General features: G+C 40.7%; 1 protein-coding gene across 6 annotated transcripts in view; it reads right to left on the bottom strand.

The window, feature by feature from the left end:
* Window positions 1-15,946, bottom strand: part of LOC143124420 (uncharacterized) — a 60,597-nt gene that overhangs the window by 31,330 nt on the left and 13,321 nt on the right. For 5 of the 6 annotated variants that reach the window (XM_076285972.1, XM_076285943.1, XM_076285935.1 and 2 more), the window contains 5 exons: window positions 13,506-14,061; window positions 12,803-12,850; window positions 5,783-6,406; window positions 3,610-3,674; window positions 3,139-3,219 (listed from right to left, as the gene is read on the bottom strand). In XM_076285972.1, coding sequence (XP_076142087.1) covers window positions 3,139-3,219; window positions 3,610-3,674; window positions 5,783-6,406; window positions 12,803-12,850; window positions 13,506-13,965 — 1,278 coding nt within the window. In that variant the 5' untranslated portion in view covers window positions 13,966-14,061. The remainder of the gene's footprint in view (window positions 1-3,138; window positions 3,220-3,609; window positions 3,675-5,782; window positions 6,407-12,802; window positions 12,851-13,505; window positions 14,062-15,946) is intronic. The other variant, XM_076285962.1, reaches the window with a different exon arrangement.

The following is a 15,946-nucleotide window of genomic DNA, read 5'->3' as shown; positions in this document are numbered from 1 at the left end:
CTGGCAATTTGAGTGTGAAGTGCTTAGCTACCATCTCCACTGCACACAACCGCAAACCTAAAAACATTCCTGAGGTCTAGCTAACATAACATACACATAACTTACCTACTGAATCCTCGGTTATCTCAAGTTATGAACTTACTCGGCGTACTACCAATATTATCAAACTAGCTAGAGTTAAACTTAACATCCTCTATAGACGTAGCATCAACGAGTATGTTGCTAAGCTACAAGTATGAAGCTAATGCCAGCTTGCTTGCTTTCTTGATTAGCCGAGTCGTTTTAAACAGACTTCCATTCAAATAAAAAACACAAATTAATTGTAACTTACATTGGGTGTGGTAGGAAAACATCTGTTTCATTGTCGTTTGTTGGACGAACCAGACAACAAGAACGTAAATTTTCTTCAAGAGGATGGTTGAAAGCAATGATGGTGTGAAGTGGCCTGTAGGAATCAATGACGCAAGGAGAACGCTACTGCGCATGCGCACAAGTTAATTAAGGGATGTGTAGTTTTAGGGAGCGCCAAATTGTATGCATTAGAAGCGGAGACAGTTGGATTCACAGGTGACACCTGTGCCAGTGTTCTGATAAGCCCGGGAGCTACTCTGGTATCTTAACGAGCGCAGCTGGCTTTAGGCCATTATGACATCACAGCCATTCAAGTCTATGGGGGGAAAAGTAGCTTTTTAACATTTTTAATCCCCTATTTCTCAAAAAGTATAAACTTTTTTTAAAAATCTGAAATAATAACTCTCTTGCCCCATGCCAGACCTTCAGAACGGTTATTTCAACATGTCTGTATACGTTCAGCGGTTAGAGTCGCATTCATTCTTGAAAAGGTAAAAAGAAAAGGTTATAATAAGAAGAAGCCAGGAGATTTCAAGGTAGTGGAATCCATCCACTATAACTAATAAAAGTGGGTTGAGGTGCCCCCACCTGTCAGTGCTCATGGCCCCCCCCACCCGTTTGTAACCCAGGATGTAGTGAGAGAAAACAGGGAATCGAAACTTAACTAGAATTCGTCAGTCCAGAAAAGAAAGAGAACGAAGACGGAGGGAAAAAGAAGCGCTGAGAAAACGATAGAGAGTGAGAACATTAAAATAAACCAATTGCGACTAAACAACTTGGTTAAAGTCAGTTTAGATCAAGATTTAAAGTATTATACTTTCAGATACCGTTTGTGTGAAACAAAACGTGCTGTTTAAAGCTACAGCCTTTTATGTTTTTTTTGTCTAATTGAGTGCTAGCTCCAGAGTATAGCCTGCATCGTCATTGACTAGCAGCATATCTGTTTTGAGATTTTTCTTTTGAATTTCATCAGTTATTACCACGTCAGTTTTCAGAAAAGACTTTATTGAAGATTTACCTTTTTCAGTTTGATTGAACGATACAAACTTTTATTGCTTTGAACTGAATGCTTCGTCTGACATGGACAACACATGTAACGACAACGACAAGATGGCGAGCCTACCCAACGAGACAAGATGGATTCTACTACACACAGACTCCGTCGTTTTCAATGGGAGGGCACTGAGTCAAATAGAACGATTTTTCAGTTGGTCCCCCCAGTACTGCGCAGACTCACACTTAACTTTGTGACGTTAGCCATCGAACTGAATCTTGTAACTCATATGATAGATACACAGAAATTCTTCTCACACTTCCTTCGCCTTCAAAGTCATCAAAGTTAAACATTTATTTATGTATTATTATTAATATCATCCTCACCAAGTCGTGTTAATGTTGAAGCTACCATACATGATCATCTTCAAAAACAGTCATGCTAAAACAAAACAAAAAAGTTATAGCCTTGAAGCTAATCTTCTTTCCACTTTTCCGACCTATCCGATGGTCAATCCATCAAAAACCTCTGAAATGATTAGTGCCGTTTTTAAAAAAATTAGGTTTACTTTTTTATTATTATAAGGTTGCCTCTGTGTAATGCTTTACCTTAACATACGGTCGTGTATGCTAGGTTTTGCTTATGAGTTACCGTCAGACAGTAAGGTGGACTGAGCTTCTTATCCAAACAATACGGTTATCTCCCTACGGCGCGAAAGAGAGATTACGTCAAAGCTAGCTTCCCTCCAACCGAACAAGCTAACCATTCTTCTTACGGGTAACCAACATTACGGACGAGGTAATGGAGTCTGTTTTGCCTTTGTAGTGTTTATGTAGATTACACAGAAGCTACAATATTGGCACAGGATATATGTTATATGAAGTTATGGTATTTCAAAAAAATCCTAGAATGAATAGACTTCTATGGGAGTTAGCAGAGAGATGGTCCCTCCAGCCTACGTTGATTCTTCTACTTCCGGGAATTCGCCTGCCCCCTTGGACTGGAAGCGTAACGTTAACTAACTTTCTCTTTTTCCCAGTTTCTCAATTTCTACAATAAGTAAGACTTTTCAGTTCCTTGGATAAGACAGAAAAAGACTTTGATAGAAAACCGGACCTAACGAACTGAGAATTGACTGCTACTTAGAGAAAAAGATTGCTTTGTAAATGTGAACTTGCTTGTATTTCTGTTACTGATGTTGAATTGCTCCATATGTTCTATGTGGATTTGAATGTGCATTTGGATTTGAGGGTTGAACTGAGGTTTAAATCAATCCAATAACTTGAATTTAAAACTAAACTTTAATAGAGAATTTAGCTTACAGTAAAATATTCAATTAGTTTTCTACAAAATAGGAAATTAAAAGACAAATAGTTTTCTTTAAATAGGAGTGAAACTAGAAACAAATAGAAATTCAACAGTGTTAAAGTGAACTTATGCTGATTGAAAATTTAACTGAAACAGAAAGGTTTTGATTGAATGATTATCTTCTGAGCTTTTGTACCTATGTATATAATTTTCATTTAACTAAAATTCTAAACTTGCTTTAACCGTGTGTGCTTGTGTTTTACTCTCTCCTGAAAAATACCATAGATCTTCTGATGGCCCAGATTTGAAGTTACCTAGTCTATTGTGTGACAATCAGTTGCACATTTAATTTAAACAAGTGTTACACGTTGCTCTCTGGTGCCGAACCTGCATCCGAGCTACTGAAGAATGTGATGTATCCCTCTTGAACTTAACATACTGCAAACTATTTTTTGTGCAATGAGATAGACAGACAGTCATATTACCGTTCGGTTGCTGCTAGTTGGACCTGTGGATTTTCTTTCATGGTGTACAAACGGCTTCTTTAGCTCCTCTTGGGTGTGTTTCTGAACAACAAACAAGGTTGAACAAGCATTATATAATGTGCAACTGTGTAGCCTCACAGTGAATTGTGCAGCATGATTTGTGAATCATCAACCAAAAATCAACAGTAAATAAAATAACTGTATATCATTTATGAAAATAAGATAAAGTAAAACACTGTGAAATTGATTATAAACCTGCTATTTTAGCGACTAAATGTTTTGGTCAAAGCATTTTACTCATGTTGAACACATGCCTACAGACAGACAGTGAGAGATTTCCCGCTTTAGACAATTGTTTCATTCAAGCTTTGCTTTCATCAATGAATCCCACTTTTATTTTTACATAAAACAAAAGGAAATTTACTGTTTTTTATTTTATTTTTTTATTTTATAATATTGTTAGAAACTCACCTTCTCTTTGGTTAAGTTCGTCATTTCCCTGCTTACTTCTTTCAGTTTTTCTTTAAGGGCTCTGACTAGGGATGCAAAACCATATTGATACAATTAGTTTTGTCTATCTTGTCATGTGCAGGTGTGTGATGGAGCACAGCACGTCTGTCACTTCAACTGACGGATCTCCCATTATTAAGACTAAACATTTAAGAGCTCATTTGCAACATTTTTTCTCTGTTTGTTGTTTTCTTTTGGAAGCACAGTTTTTGTAATGCACAGGAAAGCATTACAAAAACTGTAATGTAATGAGTATTGTTCCGCAGAAATATTTCCTAATTGTAGAGATATGGTTTCAGGTGTTAATTGAATTGTGACTGTGATTTGGGTTGTGACCAGTGCTATTTCAATGCCTAGGGCAGCGGTCCCCAACCACCGGGCCGCGGCCTGATACCGGGCCGCAGGACATTCCTAACCGGGCCGTAGCCTACGACATGAGTTTAAAAAAAATGCATGCAAACTAAACTAAATTTAATTCGCAATAATGTCACGTTTTTACATGGCATAGGCCTATATGCAGTTGTTTGATTGCACGTCTGTCTGTCCCGCCTTCAACACTTTTACATACAGTATTGCCTGCAGCGCTGCGCAGCCTCAGGTCAGCTCACTTCACTTGATCAGTTCTTGGCGAACGGTAGTGTCACACGAAGTTAGCTAAACTGCTAGAATGAGCAACAAAAAAACAAGCATCTTAAGCAGGTTACTGGCCAGAGTGTTTGAGTTGCGAGAGCCGCTGCAGAGATTTCTTACAGAAAAAAAGTCACCGTTAGCTGCACATTTTAGTTATGAGGACTGGGTGTCAAAACTCGCTTACCTGTGTGATATATTCGGGTTGCTTAATGACCTCAACCTGTCACTCCAGGGGAGAATGACGACTGTCTTTAAACTGGCAGATAAAGTCGCTGCATTTAAAGCCAAGCTTGATTTGTGGGGACGACGAGTGGACCGGGGTGTGATATGTTCCAAACAGTAGTGGGGGTTTTGGGAGAGACTGAGGCAGGGCCCTTTCTCTCGCAGCTGGTGCGCGATAACCTTGTTGCGCTTTCAAATGAGTTTGAGTGTTACTTTCCATCCTCCAAAGATCCACGGCAAACCAATGAGTGGCAATATCCCGAATAGTCCTAACTTGTCAGCGCAGGAGGAAGAGCAGTTGATCGAAATTGCAAATGACGGTGGTCTTAAGAGTGTGTATAAGGAAACCTCTCTGGCGGGTTTTTGGATCAAAACCAAAGCAGAATATCCCGAGATAGCCGTAAAAGCGCTGAAAACGTTTCCCACCACGTATCTATGCGATGCCGGGTTTTCGGCAATGACTGCAGCTAAGACCAAATTGCGCAATCGACTGGACATTTCAAACACACTGAGGGTGTCAGTGTCTTCCATCACCCCCAGATGGAAGCTTCTTGTTGCAGGGCTCCCACTGATTATATTCGTAATGCACGTTTTTGTTCCCATATTTTGTTATGCATGTTCACACTTACAGATGTAGCTTCAAGTTGTTCAATATTCATACTGTAGTTCATATTGTTCAATTTTCACTTCTTCAAGTTCACGTTTTTCACAAGAGATCGTTACCTTCACTGTTCATACATAAGTGGAGCTAGTTCTTTTCAAGTAATGCATGCACAACACATGTGGAACATGGAACCCCCAAACCCCCCCCCCCACCCCCCCCGCCCCCCGCCGGTCCGTGAAAAAAAAAATAGGAATCAAACCGGTCCATGGTACATAAAAGGTTGGAGACCCCTGGCCTAGGGTATATTCAGTACAGAGATGCGTCTCTGACGAGAGAGGACGTGAGTACTGGGGCCTATAGTGTGGGCATGTAGTGATTGCAGTTTCTGAGCCAGCAAAGCTTTCATCACAATTCAATATTGGCCTGTAAAAATCCCAAAAGATGGGTGCTTGGAGATTGGTTGTCATTGATGACATTTTCATAGGCTGACTTCACATATATTACTGATTATGGATTACTCACAATATTACCAGAGTATCATTGGCATAGCTTTACATTTTATTTTTCAATATGGTTGTCACCACGCTAGCCTGGTGATTCATGAGTGACCAGACTCTATTCACTCATGAATAGGTTTGGCTTACCAGACTAGTAAAATGCTCGCTGAATGTGACTTACTTTTAGCAGCCATGTTGTCTTCTCTGATCTTTCTCAGAGCCTGGTACTTCTTATTTGTGTAGTGTAAGAAGTCAGTCTTCTCCACCATGGTGTCTATCTTCTGCAGAAGCTCCGTCACCTGAGTCTGGTCATCCCTCTTTTCATTGTTAAAGGTGTGGTATCCACCCTTACAGCTGGCTATCAAGGTCTGGAAATTGTTGTTTAGAACATTTTCCATTGTTCTCCCCTTCAGCCTATCTGCATGAGTGAACAGCACCATGGTGAACTGTGTTGCTCTCTTGCCAAAGTTGTCCTGGATCCATTTGACTGCGTTCTTCTCCTCTTCTGTTGATCTCACATCCAGTCTAATCACCAGCAGGAAGACATGGGGTCCAGGAACTGACAACTCAACACACTTCTCAATCTCACTTTTAAACTCAGTTGCTGTCTCAGACGTATCAAGTAGTCCTGGGGTGTCAATCACTGTGATCTGTCTCTCAAACACATTGGCAGTCTCCCTCTTAGTAACTAAAGTGACAGAGTCCCAATAACCTTCTTTAAAGGCCTCATTCCCCAGGATGGTGTTTCCTGTTGCACTCTTTCCTACTCCAGTTTTACCCAGTAGCATGATCCTCAGCTCTGATCCTGTGATAAAGAATACAAAGACAACAAAATATGTATTAGAATCCTCTGGGAGACTGTTTGATGAGACATGGCATATAAATGTGCACAGATGTAAAGACAAAATGTAAAGAAATAACAAGCACACTTCAGAATCCTATTAAAATGCAGACATGATTAACACCATGGGACCTAAATTAAACAGTGGGCAAAGAGCAAAGTGTGTCAACAAGCAACGTTCTTGTGTATGAACTATGTCGAATGTGAGAGGAATGAAGACTCCTCAATGGTTTTGTTTCTTTTAACTTGCATAAAACACTGTCCTGCGGCTTATACACAATGCGGCTAATACCCAGGAAATTACTGTAATTATTTTTTTTTTGCAAACAACGTACATTACTACTACGGAGCCCTCCGGGTGACATGGGGAAAAAAACATGGGTTAGAAAAAAAAAAAAAAAGTAGTGGGGAAAAAAAAACATGAAGAAGAAAAAAAAAACGATGCACTTTTGCGGGATCTCATTGCGGGATCTCGCAAAGTTTTGCGAGATCCCGCAAAACTTTTGCGAGATCCCGCAAAACTTTTGCGAGATCTCGCAAAACTTTTTTTCTACTTTTGGAACTTGCTGGCCTTCTTACTTGACCCCAATAGGCCCACAAACCACTACCGCCAGATGGCAATCGTATCATGATACTCTGATTGCTCTATCACTGTTGCGTGTTGTGGGTTTTCTGGACACATTACATAGGCCTATGACAAGGGAGGGAGAGGGAGACACCTGCGTGCAGACACGCACACACAGCAGGCTACAATAAATTGCCTAACAGACAGCAGCCTAATTTCGAGGTATCACCAGGGTGCGATTTGTAGGGGGGGATGGTGAGGATTTCCCCAACTCTGGTTTTCCTATCCCTACCTCTGCTAAATGATTTTTTATCTCCGGTGGGGACAAGGATTAAACCCCTTGATAGCGATGAATGCAACTTAACTGCTAGCCTACTTAAACTCTTGAAATCTAGCGATCTTCAGTGTCAATACATCAGAGTAGGCTATTCGGTAGCCTTATGGCAGACGGCACATATTTCTGAACGTCATCGAACACAAAAACATTGTAACATTTTCAGTCCCTCTCAACATTTTAGTGCGGAAACTTCCGCAGGGAAAACAGCACTGAACCAAACATGAAACGCGCTCAGAGCAGCATATCGTCTTACTTTAAACACCTAGTAGTTTGTGGAGGACGAACGAGAAAGCACTCGTTTGATAAATCAGCCAGTAGGCTAGGCCTAGTAGACAAATAACTTACAGAAATAATCTGTACAGCAAAAACAAATGTTGGTGGGTATTTAAACTATCTAGCGGGTGTTTTAAGAGCTGCAAGAAATAGAAGCTTATGGCCCATATGTTCTGGTTCGTAAATTATTTTCATAAAACTTCAAGTTGCCCTATAACTTCTCTCCAAACTCTTCACTGCACTGTAGCCAATTAACTGACAGTATGATAGTAAGCTATTTATTTTCTGTAGGCTTCAATAAACACATTTATTTTTTCAACTTTTACAATATTACGCACTTGGCTACTGAACGCAAATCTGCAGGAGAGAGAATGCACGCAGCCTACGCAGCGTGTAGCGCAATGTGTAGGCTATTTGTATACCAACTAACACTGTTAGCCAATTCACTAACTCAAGACTTCAGTGTCATCATATACAACATTTTACATAACAAATACAGAAAGGATGGAGGCAGCAAAGGTAGAGGAGTCATTTCAGATGGGTCAAGAACAAGGTGAATTTGTATGTTTCTCAAAACGTAGTCCAACCCTGCATTAGAGGAGCTGAGCACACTCGCTGTTTAAAGTCATACACAACGGTAAACTAAAACTAAGCTAAAGGTAAATGTTACAAAGTTGGCAAAATTAATATAGGCTATTATTATCTATGAAATTACTAGGCATTTTTTTTTTTTTTTTTTTTGGGGGGGGGGGTTACAAATATATTCAAAATCCCCCCCTCTGTTTTTTACACAAATCGCACCCTGGGTATCACTAATATCTATTAAATAAATGTAAAGGACACAGAACTGTAAGCTCAAATTCAAAAACGTTTGAAGTCTACCCAAACATATGCAAAGGGAATATATATAAATTGTGTTGCATATAGCCATCTTAATTAATGTCAATTTAAAGATTATGATTAGCAGTTTCTATGCATTTTTCCATTGATAGTTACAGGAAGCCACGTTTTGTTTAAACTATTGTTGCTTCTAGCCCACGTTACCTCCAGTTTCACTTGCTGCAGGGACGCACACATTGCATGATCGATCATAAGCGTTCTATCTCCGATGTAGAACTCAAATGTGTCTTGACGCCGCCGTTTGTAAGATCAGATCAAATAAAACATTCTAAATGGAACGCGATGTAATTAAGCTGTTCCTTTCCAAGCGTCTTGGAGACGTACTGTATGTGTGATGACTGGGTTATGTCTATATAGTTGATGACACCAAATGAATAAGTATTGTAATTATGGTATTGGTAGTCGGAGGAGGAGTTACACACACACACACACACACAACTCGGGATTTACTTTTCACAGTTTATTCACAAGAAGTAATTAATACACCACTACCTCCCACACACAACCACCCCGCATTCATACAACCCGCTTAAACTAGCCCTCGCTATGGCCGAGTTAAACTAGGGGAAGGGACTGGCCATTAACACAGTAGGCCCCACTAGACTGCAATAACAAGGCAATCAATATACTGAGCTAGATCACAGGGTCCTATGACCGGCTTTGAGAAAGTACTGGTTTAGTCCGTACAGCAGCTCCAGCCTGGAGCGTTATGAGACTGACCGTAAGTGTCCAGAGATAATTCAGAGTCCGCAAGTAGCCTAATCCACAGAGTTCGCAAGTATCCACAGTGTTCGCAAGTAATCCACAATGTTCGCAAGTAATCCACAACGTTCGCAAGTAGCCATTCACTACAGTATGCTGCAAATGAGCAGATGTGTGAAGCACCGGGCATAACTTAATTTCGCGGCTACGTGGAGCAGTAGTAGGTTCATTGTTGAGGAGGCCCATAGTTTGAGAAAAGCTGCAGATCATAGGCAGAGAAAGCATAATGCTCTGAGAAGCCAAAGGTTTTCCTGCAGAAACATGTGCCTTGGTGCACGCACCCCGCTTTCACTTTGACTCCCTGCATTGTGGCAAAAACTGTCAGTCAGACAGTGAATTTTGGTTTACTAAATTAGCATAATGCGGTAACAATTATCATTTCAATTCTATCTGAAATCTGCTCACTGCAGACGTTACAATGCAGACCCAAGCAGCAGCCTTGAAAGACGTACACTTTGAATTTGATCAGAGCGGCTCTGGTTCTTCACCTAACTTGGTGTGATTGGCTGGATGACCGTTCAATCAACAGACCTATTTGTGTCTCTGTGTGTTCGTTATAGATACGGTTCCAACTCTTTACGGGAGCGTTTATTTCCATATTTTACTTTCAATTTAATCTGACAAAAAGTGTGGGGGATATAATCGTGTTCCAGCAAAACTGTGTACATTATAACACCCACATCCCCCACGCTTGCTACGCGCCTGCGTGTGTGCGTGTCTGCACGCAGGTGTCTCCCTCTCCCTCCCGTGTCATAGGCCTATGTAATGTGTCCAGAAAACCCACAACACGCAACAGTGATAGAGCAATCATAGTATCATGATACGATTGCCATCTGGCGGTAGTGGTTTGTGGGCCTATTGGGGTCAAGTAGGAAGCCCAGCAAGTTCCAAAAGTAGAAAAAAAGTTTTGCGAGATCTCGCAAAAGTTTTGCGAGATCTCGCAAAACTTTTTGCGAGATCTCGCAAAACTTTGCGAGATCCCGCAATGAGATCCCGCAAAAGTGCATCGTTTTTTTTTTTTCTTCCTCATGTTTTTTTCCCCCCACTACTTTTTTTTTTTTTTCTAACTCATGTTTTTTTTCCCCCATGTCACCCGGGGGGCTCCGTACATTACAGTACATTTTAATCAAGGACCAAAAAAAAAAAGAAACATCAGAGAGGTAGCTCACCCCTCCCTCCTGCATTCCTAGAGAAACTCTACTTTTGTTTTTTGTTTGGGGGACAGGCTGCCCCAAATTGTATTTGTTTCCAGTTTTCGGAGCATGGGTTGCCTACAGAGACCGAGTTGTTTTACAGTGTACTCACGGGATAAGCAGCTAGCAGGTTGTGAGGAGATGATTGCAGAATGTGACAAAAAATGTTATGGGCTTGAAACTGTGTACAATTGCTGCATTTTGCATTTTCACCTCTTTTACCTTGATCTCAGTTGCTGTGTCTTCAAAAGTTTTCTTATTAGCCAATACAGGGCACTTTATGTCTGTATTATCTTAGTTTTTCCACAGATGAAGTTTAACCACATGGATCTCAATACAAATTTCAAGTTTTTGCCTGAAATTGCACTGTGCCTATTTACAAGGGCATTGTTCCCACCTCTTTTGGGGCCTACCATCAAATGTCGGACCTCTATAGAAAGCTGAGAACCTGTAGTTTTCATAGGAAACAGTCACAAATAACTGTGTGATGTACTCACACAGAGTTACAGAGGCTAGACTATAGTTTTTTCTTTCTGCCGGATTACAGGCATCTCTGAACTGACCACAATTCAGCCCTCTAGGTCACATGAATGGACTTAGAAACATAACTGAGCCCAAGCACCAGGTCTTGTGAAGCTGTGTGCAAAAGTAGATCAATATAGAATGAAAATATGAGTGCTTTAGACCATTATATGCCAAGGTATGTTCATGCATTTTGCAAAATGCCTATGGAAACTCCCCATAGGACTTTTTGTTATCCAAAATGCATACTGACAATCAAATGCTTACTGCACATGAACCCCTTTGTGCAGAAGCATAATCATGGTCTCAAATGAAAGGTAACACGTTGAGGTTTCTTGTGGACTATTTAGATTGTATGTCAGGTGTTCTGATATAGACTGACTACACAAAATATGGAATAATTACCAAAAAGTCTCTATTTTTGCATTTACTTTGTTGGTTCAATGAGTGTGTATAAGATAGACTATATATCTGTACAACTAATGTTGGATAATACAACATAAATATTCAATTTCTATGGATTCTTGTGAATATTTCAGTACCCAATATGTTGCATCTACTTATTGTGCTGCAGCTACACTGCAGCCAGAAGTCAGGCTAGCACCAAAAGCGGAGGGGGGGGGGGGGGGGGGGGGCATTTTGGATCTCTCTCATGGAATGTAATTGAGACATAATAAATTGTCATTTTTCGATTCCCAAGACAGTGAAAGCTTTGAAATAGTGTATAACATTACTATGCTACATAGCAATATGGTGCATACAATTGATTTAGAATGTTGGGGGGGGGGGGGGGGTAACCGACACTGAAGATTATGGAAAGATCAGAGCTGCTCTATCACATCAATAATACACCAATATTAAAATATCACATCAATAATACACCAATCAATAATACACCAAGCTTATATCCTAGAATTCATTTGAATGTGTGAATTAAATTAAAATTACATTATGTACAACCATGGGCCACTTTGCTGCTCTCTAGGCTAAGGTAATTGAAGTATCTGTTTTCCTGTTGCTATAAAGACATGCAGGTTGCAAATAGCCAATATCCTCACCATAGACTATAGGCTAGCATTAAGCTATTCTTTATCATACACCTTGCATGTGTCACTCAGGGTAAAACCATATACACCTGGATCTTAAAATTAGCTGCATCATTGAGGGTAATTTTAGCTTGAGGGGTAACTCCGGAGTACATACAACCATGGCCGGATTATCATGACCATGGGCCCTGGGCACAAAATCGGAATGTGCCCCCCTCCCTCTCCGCATGCACGCCCGCACACAGTTGCCTGATGGTACGCACAGTGCGTACGTCCATACACGTGCAGGCGCGCACTCACTAACCCCAAAGCTAACCTGTAGGTTACAGCAGCTGTGAGAACCACCGATGGGCTGCTAAGAAAGACTCTGTTGTAGTTTCTAGATGATACACACACAAAATTAATTTCTGTCAATTAAACTTCTTATCAGATTTATTTATGGGTATCCTCATTTATTGTGATGCAAGTTCCATGTTTGTTTCACGCATGTGCTGTTCGTCTGGCTCATCCAAACCACACACTGCATGAAACAAACCTCCTGTCTTACCTGCTGATCTAGTAACAGGAGATAGATATCTTCACCTTTAGCTTTGTCTGTGGTCAAAACGTGTGTCATATTCTTAGCATGTAGATGTACTAAATGTAGAGATATTCAATGCATGAAACCAATACTGTCTCTCTCTTGCTTCCCATACAGTGGTGCTGTGTGCAATTAATTAGGTGCTCAGGAATAGCAGGTAGACGTTGAGCTCATATACTCACTCTTTACTACCGAGGAGGCGCCCACTCCAGACACACCTTCAGACTCTTCTAGGACAGAAATGGAGATTATTCATCATAGACTACATGACCGAGCACAGCTAAAACAGCAGTAAAACAGTATACTGGCATATTGGCTTATCTCATCACTATATGAGACCTGACATAACGTATTTACAATGGATTATAGTACAATACAATTAGAATACAGCATAAGATCAAATAATACAGTATGTCTCCCATTCCAGTCTCTTCAGTGTAATCATGTAATATGCCCAGCATGAAAATTTTAAAATAGTTAATACTCTCTCACTCTCTCTCTCTCTTTCCCTCCCTCTCTCTCTCCCTCTCTCTCAGCAGGTTGATGGAACATATAACGAGCAGCTCTTGTGGTGAAAAGTGAATGATAATAAAAGTGAACGATAATAAAAAAATATCTCTAGTTTCTTTAGAACTCAGCCGTTACTCCTGAAGTTATCTGGATAAGCCAGTAAGACAGTCATCGTTTGTAGCCTACTCTAGCCCATCTTAACCGGTGTTAAGCACCTGCTGCAGCATAGCTTGTGCAGGATGTGATCACCTGTTCCTGTTCTTCCCTGTGAAAGGTGAACATGCCCCTGATACATGCTGAGTGTTGGTTTGTCTGTATGCATGTGTACGGCACAGCTGTGGTCAATGTGTGTGTGTGTGTGTGTGTGTGTCTTACGTGTGGCGAAACCTTCTGTATCTTCTGGCACAGTGGCTGTGGCTAGGGATTGGACTGGGGTTTGGGGATGAAAGTTCTGCATCGCCCCCGTAGGCTCAGGTTCCTTGTCTTCAAACTCCTCTTCCTCCATGAAGCTGTCTATGCTGTCCCCGTTGTCGTTGGCGTGTTTGCCTTGTGAATCGCCGCTGCCGCTACTGCAGTCTGGTGTGAGCTCACTCTTTTTCTGGCGTTTCCTCAGCAAATCTGCGGCGTTCCGGTAAGAGATGGAGCCGTTGTCGCTGTCTATGATTACTACCTTTTGTTCTTGGACCAGTTTCTCCAGTTCTGCATGGGTGCGATCTGGGTTTAACCCGTGTCTCTTTACCCTTCCACATATCTTCTTAAAGTCTGGTTTGGTTTTACTAGACCGTAGTGAATCAATAGCGTTCAAAATCAACATGCAGTACTTGGGTTCAGACATGTTTTCTGTGTGGGTTTGGCCAGAATGTCTCTGTTTCTGTGTCCCCAGAGGCCGAACCTGGCTAGCAATTCAGTAAAATCATTGCCATTATTGTGGCTGTGAATGGAAAAAGAAAAAGAAGAGCGTGGTTTTAGTAAAATGCACAATATATCTTGTAAAATGTTACTTTTCGCTGCCCTGTTATATAGCCGGGTCATTCTGTGTGAAATCATCACACTTTAGAACTGCATCACCTCAGATTTGAATGAAACTGGGAATGCTGATGATTCGGACATAACAAAGTCATGAAAATGAAACTGCATGTGTTTTGGATCAATATTAAGGGAAGTTAGGCCTAATATTTGAATGAATTAGGGGGGACTATGACTTTGAATTAATGTATCTCCCTCAGTTTTATTCACAGACAAATGGTTTTTCATCGTTATAAAACTCTTTTCCAGCTCTACATTTAATAGTATTTTGGGTACCTGCTGTGCTGAAAACAATACACTCAATTAATTACACCGTTTTGACATTTCTCTATGCTGGATGTGAAGTACAACATACAGTACAGAATATAACTATAAAATCATATTTATCAAAAGGCTTGTATGGAGTGGCATTGCACTTATCATTCTTCTCATTTGCCTGCAGACCTACATTCTTGATTTGCTTACAGACCTAGCCTACATTGCAGAATGCCGACAGCTGATACTGGTTGAACAGGACCAAGCAAAATATTTCCTGGCTTTGCATTTTGCTTTAGGCTTTTACATGTAGATTAATTAATAGCCTATAAATGGAAAGCGTTCAATGTTCCATTTTTTTTCTCCAAGAAGCCATACTTTGATTGATTTACACTGATTTTTGTCTACCTCTGTTCATACATTTGTATCCTTGCGCTCTCAGTCTGATTTGACACTAAAGCCAGTGTTATGTGTTGACTGTCTCAATTCTATTGAGTCTTAAATCTGAGTATGGGTATTGGGTAAGCTGGTTTAAAATTGCCATGCCAGATTGCTTATTTCTAGCTCATACAAAGATGAAGACGACCTAAAGCAGGGGTGTCAAACATAAGGCCCGAGGGTCAGATCAGGCCTGCAGCAGGATTTAGGCGGCCCCCAGAGAAAAAAAAAGTTATTCACATCCAGTTGTGTAATAAGCAATATCTCTATAATATGAAAGTGCAAACCTGTATACACATGGTTTGGCTTTAACCCTAGCAACCAGCATAGCAACCCCATTATTTAGCATAGCAACCACCATATGTATCCTAGCAATGTCCGAGTAATCATCTTAATTACCCTAGCAACCACCACTATAATGTGACCCTATCAACCACCATAGGAACCAACATGATTACCCTAGCAACCACGTTATTTAGCATAGCAACCATCATATGTATCCTAGCAACCACCCTAGCAACCTTGTTATTTTGCATAGCAACCACCATATGTATCCTAGCAACACCCTAGCAACTATCTTAATTACCATAGAACCCAGAAACCCCAATTATGATGTGACCCTTACAACCACCATAGCAACCACCATATGTACCATAGCAACCACCTTATGTACCCTAGCAACCATCTTAACTACCCTAGCAACAACATAGCAACCACCACTTTATCGTGACCCTCAGGGGTGGACTGGGACCAAAAATCGGCCCTGGCATATTTGGCCTAAGCGGCCCTCAAATCGGTCGGGCACACCTAATTAAATACAAAATCTTTGCATTACCCGTAAATATGCATATATTTTCAACTGTCATGGAGCACTGAAAGTGATGTAGCCTCATTGGCTCTCACTCTGACTGATCAGAGCCATGGAGCACATGATCTCCATATTCAAGTAGGCTATACAAGGAATTATTAAAGAAGAGTTTCTGCTTGAATTCAAAGTATCATTTCAAATTATTCAATAGGCTACATTTAAACTATAGCCTACAATGCTCAATTGACAGCAGCACCAAACAATTACTGAAGCCTATGTGTAAAGAGTT

Source organism: Alosa pseudoharengus, unplaced genomic scaffold (assembly GCF_046254945.1).
Source record: "Alosa pseudoharengus isolate Yale_2024_CS ecotype anadromous, Long Island Sound unplaced genomic scaffold, YU_APseudo_1.1 YU_APseudo_1.1_scf_1, whole genome shotgun sequence".
In the NCBI taxonomy this organism is placed as follows: Eukaryota; Metazoa; Chordata; class Actinopteri; order Clupeiformes; family Clupeidae; genus Alosa; species Alosa pseudoharengus.
The sequence above is the reverse complement of the archived record's forward strand: the minus strand, read 5'-3'. Positions and strand labels throughout refer to the sequence as shown.